Source organism: Macrobrachium nipponense, chromosome 9 (assembly GCF_015104395.2).
Source record: "Macrobrachium nipponense isolate FS-2020 chromosome 9, ASM1510439v2, whole genome shotgun sequence".
Classification (NCBI taxonomy): Eukaryota; Metazoa; Arthropoda; class Malacostraca; order Decapoda; family Palaemonidae; genus Macrobrachium; species Macrobrachium nipponense.
The window spans coordinates 90,249,855-90,259,854 of record NC_061110.1 but is presented as its reverse complement, the minus strand read 5'-3'; the positions used below and the strand labels follow the sequence as shown (position 1 = coordinate 90,259,854).

General features: G+C 35.9%; 2 protein-coding genes across 4 annotated transcripts in view; both read left to right on the top strand.

The window, feature by feature from the left end:
* LOC135218317 (major facilitator superfamily domain-containing protein 12-like) overlaps positions 1–7,171 on the top strand; it is a 17,559-nt gene extending 10,388 nt beyond the window's left edge. For 2 of the 3 annotated variants that reach the window (XM_064254545.1, XM_064254543.1), the window contains exons 6-13: positions 171–291; positions 1,783–2,040; positions 2,538–2,630; positions 2,845–2,937; positions 3,397–3,567; positions 3,961–4,049; positions 4,283–4,425; positions 5,439–7,171. In XM_064254545.1, the coding sequence (XP_064110615.1) occupies positions 171–291; positions 1,783–2,040; positions 2,538–2,630; positions 2,845–2,937; positions 3,397–3,567; positions 3,961–4,049; positions 4,283–4,425; positions 5,439–5,548 (1,078 nt within the window). In that variant the 3' untranslated portion in view covers positions 5,549–7,171. Of the gene's footprint in view, positions 1–170; positions 292–1,782; positions 2,041–2,537; positions 2,631–2,844; positions 2,938–3,396; positions 3,568–3,960; positions 4,050–4,129; positions 4,191–4,282; positions 4,426–5,438 lie in introns of those variants that run through there. The other variant, XR_010315285.1, reaches the window with a different exon arrangement.
* Positions 7,172–9,625: 2,454 nt separating this feature from the next.
* The window catches only part of LOC135217930 (zygotic gap protein knirps-like), a 23,049-nt gene continuing 22,674 nt past the window's right edge, over positions 9,626–10,000 (top strand). The window contains exon 1 of the mRNA XM_064254021.1: positions 9,626–9,880. The gene's annotated coding sequence lies outside the window, so the exon portion shown is untranslated. The remainder of the gene's footprint in view (positions 9,881–10,000) is intronic.

The following is a 10,000-nucleotide window of genomic DNA, read 5'->3' as shown; positions in this document are numbered from 1 at the left end:
ACAACGATTCTTGACAGAGAATTTATAGTTATTTATAGTTCCATTTTGCTTCGTTACAAAAGCAAGAAAAAGGATGGACGAATAATCCACGTCGACTGGATTTAAAGACTGCAGAATAATAAAGATATTTTCTCAGATTTCATCACACCCTGACACCTTCGCTCCACCAGGTATGTCTTCGACGTCTGCAGTGACATGCTGGTGTACCTAGTAGCCTGGATGGCCTTCAGCAAAAGTCGAACCGTTGAGGAGAAAACCGCCATCGGTCCTGAGGATGCTGGAAAATTCCAGGTAGGGCCAATGCTATTTCCTTGACGTATGAAGACACTGTGATGAGAGAAAGCACTAAAAAAACAAAAAAAAAAAAAAAAAAAACTCCGTCTTTATGTTCTCGTAGATGTTAGATGGGTTTCGGATTTCTGGCTTATTCATTCGTGAACTAAATGATGCGCCTGAAACAGCGAAAAAACATAATTCTAAGGTCCATCGAGTTTATAGTTTAAGGAAAATTAAAAGATTCCCTGGCAATGAAATAATAAAAACTCTCTTCAAGTAAATCAAAGATAGGCCATTTTTATATACATTAAGAAGAATAAGATTTATTATAACTTTTAATGCAAATCAGACTCGTAATATATGTTTTATATGACTTTTTAGTCATTTAAAGCGAAATAAAGATACAAACAGGTTACTCAGTCATAAGAAAATAGGTTAATCAAAGAGATTTCACTTTACGTAGTCATTCGCCATCATTCTATCACAGAGCCCACTGATACTAGATCTTAAACCTAGATGTAAAAAAAATTTCAGCATATAACGATACTAATCTTAGGCCTAACTTGTTAGACAGAGCTTTTACTTTTACTCTTGTTGACAGTTGTTCTTCAATGTAAGCATTATTATGTTGGATTTGAAAGACAATCTACGGTTGATTTTAATGAACAGGATTCCGCGTGCAATGCTTTTGAGAGATGCACAGACATTGAAAGTGATAGGACAAATGAGTCTAACAATTCTTCACATTTCTAGACAAATGAATCTAACAATTCTTCACATTTCTAGACAATTGAATCTAACAATTCTTCACATTTCTAGACAAATGAATCTAACAATTCTTCACATTTCTAGACAAATGAGTAACAAGTCTTCACATTTCTAGACAAAAGAGTTTGACAATTCTTCACATTTCTAGACAAATGAGTCTAACAATTCTTCACATTTCTAGACAAATGAGTCAAACAATTCTTCACATTTCTAGACAAATGAGTCTAACAATTCTTCACATTTCTAGACAAATGAGTAACAAGTCTTCACATTTCTAGACAAATGAATCTAACAATTCTTCACATTTCTAGACAGATGAGTCTAACAATTCTTCACATTTCTAGACAAATGAATTTAACAATTCTTCACATTTCTAGACAAATGAGTAACAATTCTTCACATTTCTAGACAAATGAGTTTAACAATTCTTCACATTTCTAGACAAATGAGTCTAACAATTCTTCACATTTGTAGACAAATGAGTTTAACAATTCTCCACATTTCTAGACAAATGAATCTAACAATTCTTCACATTTCTAGACAAATGAGTCTAACAATTCTTCACATTTCTAGACAAATGAATTTAACAATTCTTCACATTTCTAGACAAATGAGTTTAACAATTCTTCACATTTCTAGACAAATGAGTTTAACAATTCTTCACATTTCTAGACAAATGAGTCTAACAATTCTTCACATTTTTAGACAAATGAGTCTAACAATTCTCCACATTTCTAGACGATCACGATCTCGGTGATGATCGTCGGATCGATCTTCAGCGTGATCTTCCACGTCTTCACGCCCGAAAGGGGCGGGCGATGGACAGCAGAGCAAGAGAGGGAAGTCCTGAGCACGGAGACCGTGGACGAAGTCAGGGCCTCAACAGCGGCTGGAGCCGAGGGAGAGGACGCCACTACGCGGCCAATGGGCCAACTCGGTTTGCCCGATTTCCGCATGCATTGGAGAGACTGGATGAACGAACCCCAGTTTTATAAGGTGAGCTTTCGCCTCGTTTCGTATCTGCGGTTTGGTCTTCTGAAAACGACTGATCGTTTCCTATTTTCTGCGGTGTTAGTTTTGCTACTCTGTTGAAAAGGAATTATTGTGGAAAATTAAAATATGCTGATATTTTCTAAATTATACTACTCGGTCTCTTAATAAGCATGACGCAGTGTTCAGGGTTTACGGTGTATGCGTATATATATAAACCTTTGATGAAGCTACTGTAATTTACGATATTGACTATTGTATAATCCTTTCCAGAGCATGGTAATCCTATCGCTGACCTACCCAGCGAATTTATGTATCTAGAAGTTAGACGACTTCGGTAGTCGCAGCCAGAGTTAAAAGAAAACACAAAAAAGATCATGGGGCCAACATCATCATCCCAAAAGACTTGCTGATAGCCAATAAGGGACAAAGTAAAAAAAAATGTGTCCGCTTATAAATTGTACGTCATTTACCTGTTAATTAATTGTGTGTACTATTTACAGGTGATGCTGCTCTACGCCAATGCCCGCTTGGTGGCCAACCTTGCCAACATCTACATGCCCATTTTCCTTCAGGAGTCAGTGCATGCCCGAGAGGTGAGTTCGAACATTAAGGAAAAAAAAAATAAAATGCCCACGTCAGCTGCAAACACTTGCTTAAAATGGAGTGACGGGAAGTGAGTAAGGAATGCGAATTTCTAGAGATATATAAAAAAATTGTGGATTCTTATAAACTGGATAATAAGAGATCACGAGATAAGTTTCTTATGAGAAATTTAACGCTATCTTCCCTTTCCATTTTCTCTTCCAGTCAATGATAGCTCTCATTCCTTTATGTATGAGTCTGTCAGGTGTGGGCGCGTCCTTCTTGCTCAAGGGTATGAGGAAGTTCATTGGCAAAAAGGTAAGTAGAATCCCCGGCTGCCCCCCGCTCCCCCCACCCCCAAAAATTCATTAAAACTCACCACTGACTCATGCACTAGGCATTTTCCAAATGGAATAACCATAATTTTTTGTCGTCAGAAGTTTGTATTGGTTTGCATTGTTTATCTGAACTGTAAGCAAGTTTTAAGGTATAATTCATTTGCGTTTATGACTTGAGTAAGTTTTATCTGCTACAACTTAAGGACAATAAACGTGATTGATCTTTAACCATTGTTGAAATGAAAAGTAAATTAAATACTTTTTAAAAACCTGCATGTGATCTTGAACGTGAGCGTTTTATTGTTTTATGGAGACGTTGGCTATGATTTCATTAGTCAACGGTTCTGTTCAGTGTACCATTCATTAAGTAAGTCACTTAAACCTAACCATTTCCGTTTAAGGGATTTCAATATGATTCCGGTCCGTTTTATGTTAACAGGCCTGTGTCGTTGTGGGCATTGTGATAGGCCTAGTAGCCGCCACTGTCTCTGCCCTGCCATGGATGCCTGAGTGGGCACTCTACTGCTTGTCCGTTTTGTGGGGAGTTTCTGGGTCCTTGCTTATAGTGTTGTCTTTGGCCTTCACCAGCGATATCATCGGCGTGAGGACGGTAAGAGAGAGAGAGAGAGAGAGAGAGAGAGAGAGAGAGAGAGAGAGAGAGAGTGTCCTACGTTTATTGGGTAATGAATAGTGTGATTCTTATGAATCCATCATTACCAAAAGGGAGTCAAAGAAGTCGGGTAATTTCTGTTTCTCTTTCTCTGAATTTGGACTAATAAGTCTCAGACATCCTAGTCCTCGTAACTCCTTGTAACTCTTCTACTGAGTGTCCTTCATCATTTTAATAATCTCATAAACAAAATAAAAAGCAAAGTTAAACCAGGATTTCTCATAAGGCAGCTACACCTGTAAGTTGACTTATTAGAAAGTCATCACTAGAATTTTTTTAAAAATTTAAGATTGACCTTAAAGCTCTCAATTCTCAGTCTTTCAAACTCCTCAGGAAAGTTCATCTTTCGTGTACGGAAGCCTCTGTTTCGGGGACAAGATCGTCAACGGCCTCGCTGTCTTTCTTATTCAGGAACTAACCAGGTAAAGAACTAAGAAGTTTATTGTCGTGACATGACGCTTAGACTTAATTTAAAAATCGTATCGATTCATTTTACTCGCAGGTTGCGGTGAGGGCAGGCAGGAAGCATGGAAATTTAGCTACTTGGAACTGATACAAATGACGTAAGCACAATGAAATATATTGCCTCTGATAAAAACTTGGCAAAATTGTGTGGGATATAACTTTTAACGTTTTTTTTTCTTTTTAATCTTAGGACAGCGTGTATGGGTCCTGACTGCTCTAACTACTACCGTCACGTGATGAGTCTAGGAATATTCATCCCTCTGATGCTGTGCTTCATCGCCATGTGTCTCATCAGCCGGGAGAGGCTGGGCCATACGCGTAAACTTGCCAAAGGTATTCCGATATCATTATTTATTTCTTCTAAAATTTGCATTGTGAAGGTATAAGCAACAAAAGCAAGTTATGTCGGGTTAAATTGACCTAGGTTAGGTTAGGTTAGGTTAGGTTAGGTAAAGTTGGTTTTGGTTAGTTTTAAGTTAAGATAGGAGGAAAATAATGCTCTGGTCATGTCCCTTCTGATTTCACGTTGATCATTTGATTACAATGTTTTGTCAAGGTCTTAGAGCGTGTAGCAATGGTAAAATTGTTTGAAAACTAACAGTGATGAAACACTTTTAAAAATTTGCATGTATTAGTAATATTTCCATGTTTGGTTTGAGATGTGTATGCATTTATACAATCTGCAGGCTTACAACCTCCCTGTTTACTTAGCATAAAGCTACTACTTAAACGTAGCAATAATTACCTACTCCTTTTTTTTGAGATGTGTAAAACTGTTTTACACATCACCAAAGTATTTATCGATCCAGAATTTATCACTGAAAATTTTTTTTGATAAGCAATGCAATATCTTACTATTTTAAACTTTCTAATGCGCCTCTTATTTCTATTTTTCTTAAATATTCCCTTGTATATTTTTCAGTTTAACATTTACCGTTGTGTGACGAGTCCGGTCATCTCTTGTTAATTTTGATAAAATATGGTTTTTATTTAAAAAAATATATTTTTTTTACTGAATTCATCTTATAAGTTTGGATCTGAAATATTGAAACATATAGGTCTTAGTTACATCATGATAATAATAATGATAAAAGACTGTTCAAATACCGAGTGTTATCTTTTTCTATGAATTATGAAAATTTCCTTATTGCTCTGGAGTGCTTGTCTCAAGGACTACTAGCCTTTTGAAATCGCCATTGAGATGCATTCAAGAAATTGTATTTCAGAATATAATAGAAATAAAGTTGAGTTTCACACTGCATACTATCGACATACAAATTAATGGCAGATGCTTCACATGCCAAGGAAAGTGTCAACTGAGGTTATTTATCCTCTCTGTTTTCCAGCCTATAAGGAACGCGAGGAGTCTTCCGGTTCCAGCGGTTCATCGGAGTCCAGCGAGATTCTGCTGTCCACCAACACCAACCTGGGCTATGGAACCGTCACTAAAGTTTAGATTCAAGGTTCAACTTGACGTCAAATTTAGAAAGGAAACGGAATTTTAAAGAAAATATTTAATAGGGCGTTCGTGATTCGAACGAAGAACGTATGGGTTACATAGTACAGTTTTCAAAATATGACCTTCCGTATGAAATATGAGATTAACTTCAATAACTCAGATGAGCAGCTTTTTATGCTGGACATTCTGGGTAAGCTAGTCAAATAAATGAAATTGCAGGTCAAGAAAGATTCAGTTCATGGGCTGGTTCTCACATTTCCCTCAAGATCATTAGGTTTTGTTGAACATTTTCCTTTTACTTTTCACATCTTAACTTTTAGCTTTGAGGTCAGTAAGTTCTGTTGCAAAATCCTGTCAGTTTTCCAAGTTAAATCTGACTTGTTTCTAGACCTCTCCGTTATTTCTTTTTATCCAGCTTTGGGGCTCAACTTTAGCTGTAATAGTTTCCGTACCTTTAATGTCAGTTATTTAGGTTACTGATTAGTGATTTCTTCTTTATATATATTGCTTGAGAAAATGACATCGAGTGTTCTGCAGTTTCATTTCCACGCCAAAGTACGTAGTTACCTATCGCGTGGCATATCACAGTAGCTTTTGTGCTTACAGGTCATATTTCATTCTTGTATTCTTGGAAATTCATGAAATTTATCGATTAATTTCACTAACCCTTTTAATCGAATTACAGCGTCTTTTATTTACTCAAAACAGTTTATTTGCTTTCCTGTCTTTCTGTGCTTGTCATTATTTTAAGAAAAATACACATTTCAAACCGACTCTCTTCAAAGTAAAATGACGTTATCTGCAGCGTAAGAAAATGGCGATAATAAAGGATAAAAGATACTTTAAACTAAAGTCACAAAATAAATAAAAGCATCGAGAGACGAGGTTTTGCCCTTCATTGCTCCAATTTACTTTGAAAAATCCAAACCTAACTTTAAATTATGTGTGCTCTGTGTCAGATAGGCTGGCTTGCGCAGTAAGAATGCGCATATGGAATTAACGCCAATGCTTAGAAACAATTTGAATGCTTGTAATTGCTTCGGAGATAACTTCTTATTCTACTTAACCAAGATCTAGTGGTATTGAGGGATGTTTTGTTTTAAATAGATATTACTTCATAGTGAACGTCAAGCTAGACTTTAAGAAAAGTTACCATTCTGTCTCAAATGAACTGGGGGAAATCTTGTTGGGGAAAATTATACGAGTAGAAATACTATATCCTCGTGTTTAAATATGCAAAGTCGCTACACGGTTCTAGAAAAAGTCATTTAGATAATTTACATTTCAGTTGGGCCTATGTTACGTGTGCTTTTTTCTCTCTCTGTCTCTCTCTCTCTTTCGTGTTGTTAGTGTTTAGCTTATAGTTTTAATAACCAAAGGTGTGTTCTACTTCAACAGAGGTCCTTTTTCTGTTATTTGTGTTTTATTTTTATTGTTGTTATATTTTCTCAATTGCTAAAGTATTTTGTCTATTGTTTGGTAGAATGCCTGGAATGTTCTTGAATATCAAGGAAAATATAAATTTTGAAAAATGATCTATTTTTATGCTGATCTTGAAAGATGAATGTTCAACAGTCACAGATTTTCTGCAGATTAAATACTTCGTGGGTGCCTACGTAATTGTGGTTTTTCTTTCATACTGATGAATTATAAATCCTTGATTGTGTTTGCAAAGTTTGATCCTTAAAGTCAAAGGTCAAAGCCATAGATTTTCGGTGATTTGAGAGCTTCACAAACGGCTTCCTAAATGGAGCAATATTTACAAGTTGACCAATGATGATGACGATTCCGTCGTAATTAAGTTTACCAAGACTAACCTGTAAGGGTCAAAGGTCGGAGTAATATAGCAAGCTTGCATTCTTATAGAATATGTTTTTATATAAGTCAATAAACAGTTCGCTTTCGTTTCTTCACTGTTAAGTGGTTATGTAGTTTCTACTGAATGCAACGACAATGATAGTACAAGTGGGCCTAAAAGCTAGCATGGTTAGGCCTACGCTGCAATTTATGTGAATTCAAGACATTTATTGGTAAGTATCTTCAATTCGTTCAACACATCAAATCGAAACTAAGAACATAACGGTCAAATTATGTGATTCTTATATATATATATATATATATATATTATATATATATATATATGTAATATATATATATATATAGATATATCATATATATATATATATGTATATTATTTTACCATATTATATATATATCTATATATATATACTATATATATATAATATATATATATATATATATATATATATATATATATATATAGTATATTATATATATATTATATATTATTAATTATATATATATATATATATATATAATATATATATATACATATATTATATATATATATATATATATATATATATATACATATATATATATATATAAAATATGAAAGTCAGATTTTTAATAAAGTTGGAGATAATAAAATACATTTTTCTCTTCCTAGTTAAAGAAATTCAGGTACTATAGTTGTACGAATCTGTGTAATTTAAAAAAAATACTTCGAGAATTACCTTAGATAAAAAAGATAAGTGGTAACTCAAGCTTAAACAAATGAATGATCATTTTGTAACTCACACTTAGGTTCAATTATACCTTCAGTTACGTTCAAGGGTTATCGCCGTTGCTCTTCATTAACAGGAGAAAATGAAGAAAGACAAAAGAAATGCCGGGTATTTTATTTTAACATTGTAAAGAAACTAGATACAATGGTAGGCCTGTTATTTGGATGAATGAATTGTCGTTACTGCAGGGCTGCCAATTGACAAGCTCTCACAAAGGGCTTTCATAGCCATCCAGTTTAGAAAAATCTGGTGTACTCCAATACAAAAAGAGAGACTTGTTTAGCGAGCCAACAACAGTGGGAACACAATGCAAAAACAAACAACCAACTAGCATCCTAATCTGACCAAACTAGCAACAACATAGCGGAACAATAGTCCAATAATATTCAGAATCGGGGAACTAGCAACAACAGTGCAACACGAAATGTTGATGACTGCAGTGCAACAACAACAGCTGATCCACTGGCATTCTGATCCTCGTAAACGAGCAATAACGGCGCAAATCTAAACAAATAGCCAGTTACGCTTACTATGACTTTGTTAAGGCAACACTTTTACGGGCTGCTCTATGAGCAAGAGCCCGTGCTGTCATGAGGTCAGCTTAATCTAAAACAAGCAATACTAGCAAGCAGCATGCAAATATATTACATGACGGGACTTAAGAAGATTCGCCACCGGTCCTAACCTTCCATGGTTTAAGAGCGAGGATGCGACCAATTACAGTTTCGTGGGTTCATACTGTGGGCGGGATTTACAAAGGATTGCATCATAAGATGAGTGCCTGACGTAGGTTACACAGCTGATATACTGACTAAGGAGAGAGAGAGAGAGAGAGAGAGAGAGAGAGAGAGAGAGAGAGTAGAGTTTGTAATAATTCTTCGGATCATTACAGTAGATAGTAGATGTTTCTCAAATGTCTCTCAAATTTCATAACATTCATTTCATTTGCTTCACCTGTGTATTAATAACCATGCAAGAAAGTGTGGTTTACACAGTCTGCCATAATAAATACCAGACTATTTACGCACTGTTTTTATTCCCTCGTGGATTTCCCTATTGGAGTTATATCGAATTAATGATATTCATGGTAATACATTGATGTCAAATGCTGCTATATTTGTTTACCGTTCATCAGGTAACCCTGTAGAAAGAAAAACAAGAAAAAAAAATTTACATAGCAAACAAACAAACAAATATACATAGCAATCAAACAAACAAATGTACATAGCAATCATACCTGTCTCTTGCATCTTACTACTACTACTACTACAGCACCGTAGTAGCAGCGTACTACGAAGCGTGACGCGAACTTCACAAGCGGCGACCGTATTCGTAACTTCACCTTGAACGCCGTGACGCGTTCGACCACCCTACTTACTACTGTACGACATTTTTCCTCTTCCCTCCGTCAGACTAACTCACGTCGCCGGCGGGTCGAGCTAGCTGACGAGCGAGGGCTCATCTTCACTTAATTAGAAAGCCGTTCGTGTTATTGTTTTGCAGTCGCGGGAAGGCTGTGCGTCTCGTTTACTTGACTGGTCTTCACGTGGTCTGTTCGGGATAACTACCTTCCAGTAGTTTACGCGATGTGCTACGTTTTTAAAATTCAAGTTCGTTGGTACTCATGAACAGTGCTGTCGGAGACATTAATGAAATATATATTTTGTGTGCGCGCGCGTTCGGAATAGTCAGGATTTTTGAACTGAGTGGAATATGCTTGAGGCATCGCATTGTGATACTGGTAAGTGCATTGATATATATTGAAATCTACCCATGTTCTAAAACGCCAGTAGCCACACACACACACACACACACACACACACACACACACACACACACACACACACACATATATATATAT